This window comes from Ambystoma mexicanum, chromosome 5q (assembly GCF_040938575.1).
Source record: "Ambystoma mexicanum isolate Mex_15411 chromosome 5q, UKY_AmexF1_1, whole genome shotgun sequence".
NCBI lineage: Eukaryota > Metazoa > Chordata > Amphibia > Caudata > Ambystomatidae > Ambystoma > Ambystoma mexicanum.
Window position 1 is genome coordinate 1,266,262,258 of NC_090933.1, and position 14,183 is coordinate 1,266,276,440.

General features: G+C 50.1%; 1 protein-coding gene across 1 annotated transcript in view; it reads right to left on the bottom strand.

Annotated features, from left to right (window-relative positions):
• Positions 1–14,183, bottom strand: part of KIFC2 (kinesin family member C2) — a 336,639-nt gene that overhangs the window by 135,325 nt on the left and 187,131 nt on the right. Inside the window, exon 4 of the mRNA XM_069621788.1 lies at positions 2,860–3,115. Within this exon, the coding sequence (XP_069477889.1) occupies positions 2,860–3,115 (256 nt within the window). The remainder of the gene's footprint in view (positions 1–2,859; positions 3,116–14,183) is intronic.

A 14,183-nucleotide genomic window follows, 5' to 3' on the forward strand; every position in this document is an offset into this window, starting at 1 on the left:
TGGAACGGATGAAGTGGATGGAATGGACAAAGTGAATGGAACGGACGAAGGGGATGGAACGGACGAAGTGTTTGGAATGGACGAAGTGGATGGAACAGACGAAGTGGATGGAACGGACATAGACAGGAGGCTATGTACGCTCCCTACCCTGCTCTCGTGCTCGGTCGCAGGCTCTTTACTGATAACCACCATATCACACTACTACGCTTACTATATCCTATACACCATCATTCAACCAGAACACAGCATTCGGCCTTGCTGTTCTCATACTAACATGACCCCACAAACAACTCATCATCCTAATGAAAGACAGCTAGCTGAGCACATTCCGGCTAGTTTAGGCGTCTCCTCAGGCCTAACGCAGCCAGAACTCAGTCTGGGTGTCCACCCTCCAAACTGAACACATCCAACTGATTTCCTCAGCACCACACCTACAGGTAAGAAGCAGCTATAATCCAACAACTACACCAGCTGCACACATATCCGGTGCACCCACGCACCATATGACACTATCTCTCCTTACTGACTTGAACTGCGGTTCCCGAGGGCGTTCAACCTACCAGCGCTTTGAGGTCATGCCAATGACACATAAAGCGCTATATAAATGCCAAGTAACATAACATAACAGTATAAACCCATCTATTAATGGGAGATACACAACTTGCCAGAGACAGTCGACTTTTTCCCATCGTGTCACCAACGTACTTGACCCAATCTTCTCTGGAATCGCATGTTACTGGTAAGAGCGAGAACTCAGGTGGAATCACAAGCCTCCAAAACGGCCTGTGTATTATTTTCCCTAGTTAAAAGGATAAGCTCACGCCACTGTTTTAAAGTGATCGTTTTACGATGAAGTTTAAGCCACTGATTATAGCGAGCCCGTCGAACAATAACTATTCTTGCCATCGAATTGATACAAAATTGCATTACTTGATATACAAAGTTGGTATAATGTAGATATTACATACTCTGGCAGGTTTTCCCAAGAGAAATTGCTTTAACTATAAATTATATTAATATATCTTGTTGTTTTATATTTATGGTCTTATATGCACCACCTCAAATGCAATATTACGCCCATGCCATAATAAAAGATTACTAAAAATCAACCTTAATGTGACCTGGGATTATTGTAATACCATCTGTATGAATTTAGAATTGTGTTGACCATTCACCGATTGAAATGCCCCTAGTTTGTGCTCTATGTTAGGTCCTTCCTTAATTATAGGCATGTAACATAAGTACTTGGCTTCTCTCTGGCTTACTGTCTGTTCTTCATTACTTCCTTGTTCTTGAGCCTGCATTTCCGCTATTCCAGGGATCTGCAAACTTGGGCTTGGGAAACCTTTTGGACTACGACTCCCCTGATCCCTTACCATCAAAGATGCTGGCAAGGGCTGATGGGAGTTTTAGTCCAAATCATCTGGAGAGCCAAAGACCGCAGGCACCTGCTCTATACACCCAAACGCGTTGTGACACAGCCTCTCAGTTCTGTATACTTTATTTAAAATGACTCTCAAGTTAAGATATGTCATTTTAAATTTTAAATGTTCTTTGTTTCAATACTGATTATCCATTCTCTTTCCTTGTATCAAATTAGTTAGGAGATACATATCATGAAATACATGTGCCTTGAGAAAGCACACAGCACAAAACATTTGTCGGCATTGCTGGGACAATTAGTAAAGTATAATTGGGCCAATTAGAAATTTTTTTTTTTTGATTAAGCAATTTTGGTCTTGGATTTTGATTAACAAAAATGATTATGCGTACACAACGTTTTAAAAGTGGAAATTAAATGAATCACAGTATTAGACGATAAAAAAGCAGAGGATTAATGCAGGACTGGCAGCACAGACACGCTGATGCTGGATTTCAAAATAAGCCCTTTGATGCCGGGCTATTGAACCACCAGCCACATGGCCTTTGGACAAACTGCTAATTCCCTCCTAACCAGCTGGGGTTCTGCAAGGGCTTCTCGGCTAGTGACCAGGGATCCATCCTGTCCTCCTTGGGCCAGAGGTAAATATTGCATTGGGGGTGGGAGGGATTGTGTATTTCCAGATTTGAACACCGGCCGGCTGCCTTCAATGCTGTTGATAATGGAATCATCCAGGAAAAGCTGTAGCCCTTAGCCAGGATCCTTTATTGTTTAGTGGACATGGATTCCAACTGGAACGGGCTGTAGTTACACCATGGTTTTTAAGACATGAAAGGGTGCGACACAAGACTACGCCCCGGCTACACTCGTCTTCAACTAATATCTGGCCGACACTCTGGGAGAACTCTCTATGCCTTCGGTCTACAATGGAAACTCAATAGCCCCCATAGGGAAACCTGCAAGAATAGTTGGGCGATAGATGGTTAGAAGACAAAATGCTGGAGGACATTATCACCCAACTCAGAACTGATGACACGTGTGACGGCTGCCGGATCTGTGTAAGCGGGCATTGCCAAGGGGAGACTCAGGATCCGATGGTTGGCAATGTGCATGCTAGTGAATGCCCCCACAGTTGTAACAAGTGTGACTACTTATAAACAGGCAGGCACAGTCATGCCCCTCATTTCTTACCCGATACGCCATGAAACGGGGTGTCAATGGTGCCGTAAGAGAACATGTAGGCGTAGATAATGTATGGTGTAAACATACTTTAGTTAATTGTGCCAGTGTTTACCATAACTTCCATTCTGGGCTCAGTTTCCTACTATATCCTAAACTGTTGAAATATTCAGCGTAGCTCCACCCTTCTTCAATTAATTGTTTTCTGGGTTGGTCACTCAGGAAGTGCCTTAATATTTTAGAGCAGAACACAGCGTTCTCCTTAAAAGGGCATACGTACACCGCGGGCTGCTACTCACCGCTGTGCATCTTCGCCATGACGTTCTGCTGCTCGCTGATGGTGCTCTCCAGGTTCTCAATCAGGCTCAGCTTGTCCCTCATCCTCTGCCGATAGGCCCTCTTCAGCCCTCGCAGCTGCTTCCTGCGGCAGCTCTCCTCCTTGCGCAGTGCGCTGCGGTACTCCAGGGCCTTCTCCTGCAGCCGCTGCATCTGCGAGTAGTGCTCCAGGAAGGAGATCAGGTGGGACATCACTGAGATGAGAGGGGAAGGAGGGAGCTTGAATTCAACCAAAAACAACAAAGCAGGGGCCAGAGCAGAGACGAAATTATCCGGGAACCGGAAATGGCACATGGAATGCAGAGAAGGGACGCCATTTTGCAGTTACAGGAAAAAGAGGCACACAGCCAGGTGTGGGATACCAAAGGTGTGCAGGAATGAAATGATAACATCAGAGAGAGAGAGAGGGGGAGGATAGCAACAAATATGGAGGCATCAAACAAAGACAAGTATCAGGCAAAGGGAACGAGACGTAAATTAATGACATCAGGCAGATGGAGGGAATGCATGTCATAGGTTAGGGGAGATTTCATGATTGAAAGTTGGGTCAACACATGGTTGCAATGACACAGCGGGCGCAATGGATTTCACAACACATATAGGAAGAGGGATGGCGGGAAAATAATCAAGGAAGGAGAGAAGAAGAAATAGAATTTAGTAATTCAGAATCCAAAGTTTAAAGCAAGACACATCATGAACTACGAATACATTCGAAATACGTGCTAAGTGCCCCCACCTCCGGCGATGCACTGCTTCGGTCTGCTCACTCCACTGCCTATGGGTTTACTTGGTGCCAACGAAATGGTTTCAAAATGGTTGGAGTTTTGAGTGGCTCACCAGCTACTAGAAGGAGGTACACGACTCAGAGGGCTGAGCAGAAGGCGCTAGCCTGCTATAAGCTAGGGGCCCTCCCCATGACTCGGAGGGCAGGGCAGAAGGCGCTAGCCTGCTATAAGCTTGGGGTCCTCACCATGACTCGGAGGGCAGGGCAGAAGGCGCTAGCCTGCTATAAGCTAGGGGTCCTCCACATGACTCGGAGGGCAGGGCAGAAGGCGCTAGCCTGCTATAAGCTTGGGGTCCTCACCATGACTCAGAGGGCAGGGCAGAAGGCGCTAGCCTGCTATAAGCTTGGGGTCCTCCCCATGACTCAGAGGGCAGGGCAGAAGGCGATAGCCTGCTATAAGCTTGGGGTCCTCCCCATGACTCAGAGGGCAGGGCAGAAGGCGCTAGCCTGCTATAAGCTTGGGGTCCTCCCCATGACTCGGAGGGCAGGGCAGAAGGCGATAGCCTGCTATAAGCTTGGGGTCCTCCCCATGACTCGGAGGGCAGGGCAGGGCAGAAGGCGCTAGCCTGCTATAAGCTTGGGGTCCTCCCCATGACTCAGAGGGCAGAGCAGAAGGCGCTAGCCTGCTATAAGCTTGGGGTCCTCCCCATGACTCGGAGGGCAGGGCAGAAGGCGCTAAGGCGCTAGCCTGCTATAAGCTTGGGGTCCTCCCCATGACTCGGAGGGCAGGGCAGAAGGTGCTAGCCTGCTATAAGCTAGGGGTCCCCCCCATGACTCGGAGGGCAGGGCAGAAGGCGCTAACCTGCTATAAGCTAGGGGTCCTCCCCATGACTCGGAGGGCAGAGAAGAAGGCGCTAGCCTTCTATAAGCTTGGGGTCCTCACCATGACTCGGAGGGCAGGGCAGAAGGCGCTAGCCTGCTATAAGCTAGGGGTCCTCCCCATGACTCGGAGGGCAGGGCAGAAGGCGCTAGCCTGCGATAAGATAGGGGTCCTCCCCATGACTCGGAGGGCAGGGCAGAAGGCGCTAGCCTGCTATAAGCTTGGGGTCCTCCCCATGACTCAGAGGGCAGGGCAGAAGGCGCTAGCCTGCTATAAGCTTGGGGTCCTCCCCATGACTCGGAGGGCAGAGAAGAAGGCGCTAGCCTGCTATAAGCTTGGGGTCCGCCCCATGACTCGGAGGGCAGAGCAGAAGGCGCTAGCCTGCTATAAGCTTGGGGTCCTCCCCATGACTCAGAGGGCAGGGCAGAAGGCGCTAGCCTGCTATAGGCGCTAGCCTGCTACAAGCTTGGGGTCCTCCCCATGACTCGGAGGGCAGGGCAGAAGACGCTAGCCTGCTATAAGCTTGGGGTCCTCACCATGACTCGGAGGGCAGGGCAGAAGGCGCTAGCCTGCTATAAGCTTGGGGCCCTCCCCATGACTCGGAGGGCCGGGCAGAAGGCGCTAGCCTGCTATAAGCTAGGGGTCCTCCCCATGACTCGGAGGGCAGGGCAGAAGGCGCTAGCCTGCTATAAGCTAGGGGTCCTCCCCATGACTCGGAGGGCAGGGCAGAAGGCTCTAGCCTGCTATAAGATAGGGGTCCTCCCCATGACTCGGAGGGCAGGGCAGAAGGCGCTAGCCTGCTATAAGCTAGGGGTCCCCCCCATGAATCGGAGGGCAGGGCAGAAGGCGCTAGCCTGCTATAAGCTTGGGGTCCTCCCCATGACTCGGAGGGCAGGGCAGAAGGCGCTAGCCTGCGATAAGATAGGGGTCCTCCCCATGACTCGGAGGGCAGGGCAGAAGGCGCTAGCCTGCTATAAGCTTGGGGTCCTCCCCATGACTCGGAGGGCAGGGCAGAAGGCGCTAGCCTGCTATAAGCTTGGGGTCCTCCCCATGACTCGGAGGGCAGGGCAGAAGGCGCTAGCCTGCTATAGGCGCTAGCCTGCTAGGTGTCCTCACCATGACTCGGAGGGCAGGGCAGAAGGCGCTAGCCTGCTATAAGCTTGGGGCCCTCCCCATGACTCGGAGGGCCGGGCAGAAGGCGCTAGCCTGCTATAAGCTAGGGGTCCTCCCCATGACTCAGAGGGCAGGGCAGAAGGCGCTAGCCTGCTATAAGCTAGGGGTCCTCCCCATGACTCGGAGGGCAGGGCAGAAGGCTCTAGCCTGCTATAAGCTAGGGGTCCTCCCCATGACTCGGAGGGCAGGGCAGAAGGCGCTAGCCTGCTATAAGCTTGGGGTCCTCACCATGACTCGGAGGGCAGGGCAGAAGGCGCTAGCCTGCTATAAGCTAGGGGTCCTCCCCATGACTCGGAGGGCAGAGAAGAAGGCGCTAGCCTGCTATAAGCTTGGGGTCCTCCCCATGACTCGGAGGGCAGGGCAGAAGGCGCTAGCCTGCTATAAGCTAGGGGTCCTCCCCATGACTCGGAGGGCAGGGCAGAAGGCGCTAGCCTGCGATAAGATAGGGGCCCTCCCCATGACTCGGAGGGCAGGGCAGAAGGCGCTAGCCTGCTATAAGCTTAGGGTCCTCACCATGACTCAGAGGGCAGGGCAGAAGGCGCTAGCCTGCTATAAGCTAGGGGTCCTCCCCATGACTCGGAGGGCAGGGCAGAAGGCGCTAGCCTGCTATAAGCTAGGGGTCCTCCCCATGACTCGGAGGGCAGAGAAGAAGGCGCTAGCCTGCTATAAGATAGGGGTCCCCCCATGACTCAGAGGGCAGGGCAGAAGGCGCTAGCCTGCTATAAGCTAGGGGTCCTCCCCATGACTCAGGGGGCAGGGCAGAAGGCGCTAGCCTGCTATAAGCTTGGGGTCCTCCCCATGACTCGGAGGGCAGGGCAGAAGGCGCTAGCCTGATATAAACTAGGGGCCCTCCCCATGACTCGGAGGGCAGGGCAGAAGGCGCTAGCCTGCTATAAGCTTGGGGCCCTCCCCATGACTCGGAGGGCAGGGCAGAAGGCGCTAGCCTGCTATAAGCTAGGGGTCCTCCCCATGACTCGGAGGGCAGGGCAGAAGGCGCTAGCCTGCTATAAGCTTGGGGCCCTCCCCATGACTCGGAGGGCAGGGCAGAAGGCGCTAGCCTGCTATAAGCTAGGGGTCCTCCCCATGACTCAGAGGGCAGGGCAGAAGGCGCTAGCCTGCTATAAGCTTGGGGTCCTCACCATGACTCAGAGGGCAGGGCAGAAGGCTCTAGCCTGCTATAAGTTTGGGGTCTTCCTCATTGGCAAAGACGGCGGATGCAGTGAGAAAACATGGCAGAGTAGCAGTTGGATGAGTGCTGCTTTCACAATCAGCACAAGATCGCTTTCAATGATACCCCCATCTTAAGGCAAAACAGAGTGAAAGTGATATTTTGCAATGTCAATGGATCTGCGGCAACTCGGTTGCGGGACAGTCTAACTCAAGCTTTCCAGGAAGGTGCTCAAGACCTGCCTCTTCAAGGAATGGCTCCTCCCTAACACCTAGGACCACACACACTCGCCACCTAGCCGTAGAGTGGGTGTTCTGCTCCCCCCAGTTTCCTCCCCTGGTTGCTTGTAGATCCCTTGCTGCCCTCCCCGGTGTTAGCCCCCCCTCCTTCGTATCTCTGCTTCCCTCACTGTGTCCTTCCCTCCTACGACTTGTAAAGCGCTCCATTGCTTCCCGAAGCTTGGTCCACACTCAATAAATACCCTAATGATGATAATAATAATAATAATAAAAATAATAGCATTTTATCTTATAAGAATGCAACATTTAAGAACCCATTATCATAACAATAAGACAGTAGTTGTAAAAGAAACATCCTAACAGTGCAAGGGGGACTGGAGAAGTGCAGGGCATTGACAATGTTAGGACTCAGAAGGGAAAGAGGAAAAGGCAAGATAGAGACCCCCGCCACCCAGAGTTCCCCCAGAGGGGGGATCGATCGCCTGTTCGCCAGTTCCTGGGGGCTTCTGTTCCGCTGATCGATCATTTAATCAGGTGACCCTCTGGATGAGCACAGCTGGGGGGCCTGTCCTGAATCGATGCCTAATGCATACGCTTCTCTGCTCTGGACGCCAGTATCTGCACATTGCCTTCAATTCAACCTCTTTGGTTCTACAGGGGCTACCGCCATGTGGAGCATTTCAAGGAATGACACGTGATGTCAATTCACGCGTTTGGTGAATAGTATTAGCCCGGGCGCTCTACCCGTCTTTTAGTCTGCTTGGATTCCTGTCTTTTGCTATGTTTGCTTGATAACTGATTGATCCAAATTTAGTTGGATGTCAGTGGCTGCATGGCTCAATAGGGGACCGCTATTCACCTGCCGGTCTGTAGTTTAAGAGATTTTTAATTCACGCCGGCGCTCTGAGGCCAGTGCCACGGGGGCGGGCAGTGCCCATCCAGAAAAGAAAATAAAGAAATATTAAATAGGAAACACAGGCATGCAGAGGTCATTTGGATTGACTAAGACCCAGTATTGCCAGAACCCCAACAGGAGTATCTCTGGTTGGTTATACATGAGAACGCGGACTATCCATAGTCCACCTGTGGATGCCCTGGTTGTTCTTATTGGATGCCGTTAGAAGACTTGTGGATGCATAATCAAACAAGCATTGGAAAAGCCAGTAGCTTTGGCTTTGGCAGTTCCTTGCACTTTACATTAATATGCATGAATGTATGTTGGTCCTTGTGACAAAGTCTCCTGCCTTTGGGAAAAGGACAGTTCGAGCAAGCTTCTGGGACCCCAAAACCCTCTGGTGAACCCCAGACCTGTAGGGCCAGAGAACACAGGGAACAGGAGGTCAACATACATACAGGCCGGTAAGAAAGGTCAGCGGGTTGAGTACCCTGATCTAAGCGTAACCTGCAGGTCGCAGGTTCGAATCCCGGCAAGGCCAACTCAGCCTTTCATCCTTCTGAGGTCGATAAATGAGTACCAATTTCGGTCGATATTGGATGTAAATATGTGCTCTGTAAAGCGCTTTGGATTAAGGCGCTATATAAATAACACATCATTATCATTATACCATGAAGGCTAGACCCTGCTGCTGCCGTTTCCCTTTAAGCACCGGAGGGCACTGGAGCCTGTGTGGGCACAGATTATCCCTCGGCAGCAATGCCGAGGGCATCAAAGGAGCCAGTTCTCAAGCGCTGTGAGGTTTTGCGGAGCTCACGCGGATGCATTGTTTCCCTCAATAATGGAGAAGAAAAGCAAATGTGTGTGCATTCAAAGTGCTGCTAAGAAAACAAACCCTATTATTCCCACTATGATGCTAGCATGGCAGGGATAACATTGTTGCAACCCCCATAAAACGAAAGCTTTTCCCGGACCAGTTTCTGTTTCCCAGGCTTGTTAGAAGGCCCCCTGAGTGCTGAAGACCACACAGAGAAAGCAGAGGCAGAGGGAAGCAGGGCCTCACCACAGAGCTCCGGGGAGAAAGGGGGAGGGGAGACAAGGTCAGAACCTATTCCAAAATGGCTTCAGGTCCAGCTGTAGCTCCAGGCCATGTCCCCCTCAGCACACATGACCAGAAGCATATGGCACAATAACATGGACACCTAACCTTACTACACAGGTGCAATGAATGTCACCAGCCTAGTGGAGGAGAGGAAGGCCTGGCAGACTGGGCGACCAGCGTAGGTCCCTGTCAATGCCTGGGAGAGCTGGCAAGAGGAAGACAGCAGGGACTGGAAGACCGCTGTCCTGAAGACCCTGAGCAAAGAGAGCACTTCAGCTGGGACCGGGATGAAGGGGACACTGGGGTGGGGTACAGTGAGAAGTGCCACATTATTTTAGAGAATTATTTTGGGAGGAGTAGCGGGGCAGAGCAGGGAGGTGGCCCTGGCCTATGAGCGACAGAGAGATGGATTGTTTCGGAGCAGAGACTGAGGATGAATTGCAAATCAAAATGGGCTCCCTCCTCAAGATGGCCGTCATAACTCAGAACGGAAGGGGGTTGCTTCAGCCTTTTACCCTCTTCTCAGACCAAAGGTCCTCCCAATCGTGGACCAGCTGTTTTCAGGCAGATAGATGTTTTCTGGGCCCTTCGGTTTTCTGCCTCCTAGGGCTTTCCTCTGGGCCATGCAGATATCCATGTACTGCCTGGGCAGCACCAGCATGAAGAAAAGGGGCAGGAAGGGCCGGTGCAAGCTTTGCTCAAACAGGCATGGTATGGGCATTGCTGGTGCAAGCTTCACTCCCCTTACAAGAACAGCATTGCCAGGGAAACTGTCTGCAAGGGTGTGTGCAAACTTAAATCATACATGGGTACAGGTATAGCACAAACAGGGCTAGTGCAGGTTTCCCTCACACCCTGGCACAGGTACAGTGTGTGCAAGGCCAGTGCAAGCTTTCCTTCCCTTCACCAGGCCATTGAAAAAAAGCTTAAACAATAACAACATGGGTAGAGCCAGGGCACACCTGGCACCATGTGGTCAGTACCAGTTCAAATTTACCTTGTAAAGAACAGTTACAGCATCGGTACCAAAAGCAAAACAATGTCACCCTCCTCTACATTCAATGCCACCCTCAGTGGCCTATTAGTTGCTATCATCAGATTACCAGAATGCCTCTATGACCTTCCAACATGTTTAATTAGTTTAATGTCTTTCACTCTAAGTTTAATGAAACATCAGACAACGTACATTACACGTTGGCATGTTGAGTGCTATGCAGTGACACTCAACAGGCGCATATTCGCAGCCTGCATGCTTATCTTGGTATTATATCCCACACTAGATAAACATACACTTGCACACACAGGTATTTCCTGACCTTTGTGGTTCAGCATGGCTTGGAACGTTAGCACAGAACATTGTAAATCAATTGGGCCGTTTTTGTTTGCTTAATTTCCAAGACATTATGTCTCATACTTGCAGCTATGAATTCGCCCACAAAGAAAGTATGGCAACTGGCAAGTAGCCGGCTCTTGCTCCCACCTGTGGGGTGTCAGCTTCAGCTTGCCCATACTCTCCCCCCAGAAGTTCCAGGGGGGAGCTACCATCAGCTCCCACCACCTGCAGTGAGTGACATGCTTTGCTTTCACATCTTTACTTTGGCCCACAGTACATGGCGTGCAGCCCAAAAGCAATTATTAGTAGTTAATAGCCCTGCTTCCGCTGCCAGGTTAGTCACTCCTGCACCTGTGAGCTCTGTGGTTTGCAGGTGGGCATCATGCAGTCACTGTGGCTCAGATTGCTTTACTTCCCTTTTGTAATTCATGATAACAGAGGGAAGGGCCTGCTGATTGGCCCTCCCTGCTTGCCAGCCACATATGGGGCTGCGTGGTTTTCTTGGGGATTTCAACAGCCCAGGGTGCTTGATTCTATCACCCTGTTATTCAGCAAGATGTGCAGGCAGATAGGCACTCGGAGCAGTAACCTGAAGTGGCAGTTCTTATCACAGTTCCATGTGATGTAAGGGTGGTTTCAGGTTGTCTCGGGAGGATAGCTCAGGGGCAACGCGCTCGCCTTGGAAGCATGACGACACGGAGCAACACAGGTTTGATCCCCGGGTCAGCGCTTAGAAACCTCTGGGTATTAAGTGCGTTATAAATAACCAATTACAAATTACAATTCTGCTGATAACCTGGATGCAATCCTCTCTACATCTACCGTCCTTCTTCTAATATAGTGTGTGTTCACGTTTGCTAGAGCCACCCAATCACTGCTGGCAGCAGCTTAACCAGAGAAAAACACACATATCTTGAAGGGGGGATGATGTGTTTTTTATGGCTAAAAATATAAAAGTAGAATAAGAGAAGCCCTGACAGCAGTGACAGGCATCCACCGAGGTGGTGACTGGCCTCGCATTTGGAGACATACATGGTCATTGCGAGTGTCCTGAAGGAATGTCACAATCAAACTGATGGCTTATTGTCCTTATGGGGGAAAGTGAGGGGTACGGAAAACAAACCTGTGAGAAGGGGAGAGAGGACAAATAGCACCAAAGACAGTTCCTTGCTGCTTTGCATAAATCAAAGAGCATTTTGAGCATTTAAGAATGACCACAGATCTTTATGTTTCACATATGTCTGGGATAAAAGGGTTGTATGCTTGAATCTCTAAGTACATAATGCACACATGACTTGACGCGTGTTTTATTTTTTCACAACAATCACCCTAACATTACAATTGGTGTAAGTTAAAAACCAAAGGCCAACAGCATGGCATATCTACACGCTAACGATAATGTCACTATTCAGAAGGACTTACAGAGTTAATACACACCGGTATTGTTTTCCACAGGAATAATCCCACAACCATTGCCACGTAGATACCTTATTAGGAATATCAATCAAAAAGATACATTAGTGTAACATACATTTGCCCTGAGAAAGCTCAGTGGGTGAAACTCATGTCCAAGCAGCTGGCCTTTTGTTTTTTTTTGTACTTGCACCAATTGTGCTGTCATTGTTTTTAGCATGGAATATTAGTGCAACAAATCCTTGCTACAAATGTATTTGTTTTCCTTATTTGGGTCTACTGCAATAATGACTATAGGCCCCAGGGCATTACCTGACTCGGTAATGCCCGCGCCGCTCGGGGCATATTGCTTAATTAATACCTGATACCACCTGAGGTACCAAATACGGGCGGGAAATGGTTGATACGTGGTTGCACAGAATAATTATCTGCCACAAAGCCACAAAAGCACCCAGTACCAACAGAGGCGTGCAGCCCAGGGCAGAGTGCAGGTGAGTATCCCGTGCCTTCCAAGGTTTCCAGGGCAGGGAAGTGTGCAAACCCAACACTGTACACCTTCTGGAACTGACTGACACCATGCCCCTGCAGCAACAGTGTGGCTTGCGCGTCCAAGGGGAACATGTTGAAGGGACCTCTGGGAGCTCCACCCTGGGGCAAGTATGTGTGAGGCACATGGGATGTGGCAGAGGCAGGCACCGGCAGCCAAAGCACGAGGAAGCACTTGCAGGATGCTGTAGGCTTGATAGGAGCTGGTGAACACATTTAGGGTAGACGAACAATTGTGAGAACCCGAGGGCTGGGCGGAAACTTCCCCTTGGACTCCCTCCGATGAGCCGGCCATGTGGGAGGACTGAGCAGGGACAGACATGGGCCACGGGACATGAGACATGAGGCTTGGACTCTGCTGTTCAAAAGATGGCATGGACACATGCAGCAAACATGCATGCAACCCACATTAGTTAGGACCACATGCATGGGGCCCTAATTTAAGAGAATCTTAGAAGAGGAAGGAAGTGCCCAATGGGCAGACACCCTTAGAGAAGCAAATGCATTGAATGTTGAAGACATAAATATATTCTTATTATCAAAAGACACGCAGCATTCTATTGTCCATTATGCCATTCCAAATGCAAGATTACCATGGAATAGAAACAGGTTTGGGCAAATACTTGCGCTCTATGCTTTATTTAGCCCTCGGGGTATCATTTACAGCAATACACTTGCAGCTGGCATCATGTCACAGTAACTGCACTTACAACTAGTGTAAATGGCGAAGTCTTTGTGTGCAATTGCCACTAAATAGGAGGCCCCTCCCCGATGAAGTTGTATTCTATGTACCTGGCCCTGAGAGTCCCTTCCAATATTTCAATGATGGTTGCTCCCGTTAAGGGGTAGGATAGAAAAAATCCTGGAACAAATTACTGTGATGAAGGGGAAGGACTGTGACGAAGGACTGTGAGGAGGGAGGACTGCGAATGAGGCAAAAGACTGCAACAGAGGATTTTGAGTATAAGAAGGAATTTGATCAAGACGATGAACTGATGAAGGAATGTGATGAACGAAAAGGACTATGATGGAAGAATGTGTTGAAAAAGAAGGACTACCTTAAAAGATTGGCGAAGGACAAGGATCGATGAAGAGCAAGGACTGTGACAAATACTAAGCACTATGATGAAAGAGAAGGACTTTGATGAAAGACTCTGACAAAGGACTGACGGCAAAGAACTTATGTTAAGAAGAAGTCTCTGATGATGGACTGCGAATAGGGCCTATAAAAAGGACTGCGATGAAGGAAAATTGTTGTGACGAAGGAGGAGTGTGACAAAGGACGACTGTGACAAAGGCGAGGAAGTGTGATGAAGGAGAAGCACTGTGAGGAAGAACTGGCATGAAGGAGAAGGACTATGATGAAGGAGAGGGGCTATGATGAAAGAGAAAGTCTATGATAAAGGAGAAGAACTGAAAGGAAGGACTGTGATGAAGGAGAAAGACTTTGATGAAAGAGAAGGACTTTGATGAACTACTGAGACAAAGGACTGACAGCAAAGAAGTTATGTTAAGAAGAGGTCTCTGATGATGGACTGTGAAGAGGGACTATAAAATGTACTGCGAATAAGGAGAAGGACTGTGACCAAGGCACTCTGTGACAAAGGAGGAGTGTGATAAAGGAGGGGAAGCGTGATGAAGAAGAAGCACTGTGAGGAAGAACTGGCATAAAGGAGAAGGACTATGATGATGGAGAAGAACTGCGAGGAAGGGTGTGAGGAAGGAGAAAGACTTTGATGAAAGAGAAGGACTGTGACGATGTAACGCTCACCTGATTCCCACGGAGGCGCAGGTCTGGCTTCGAGTGCTGATGC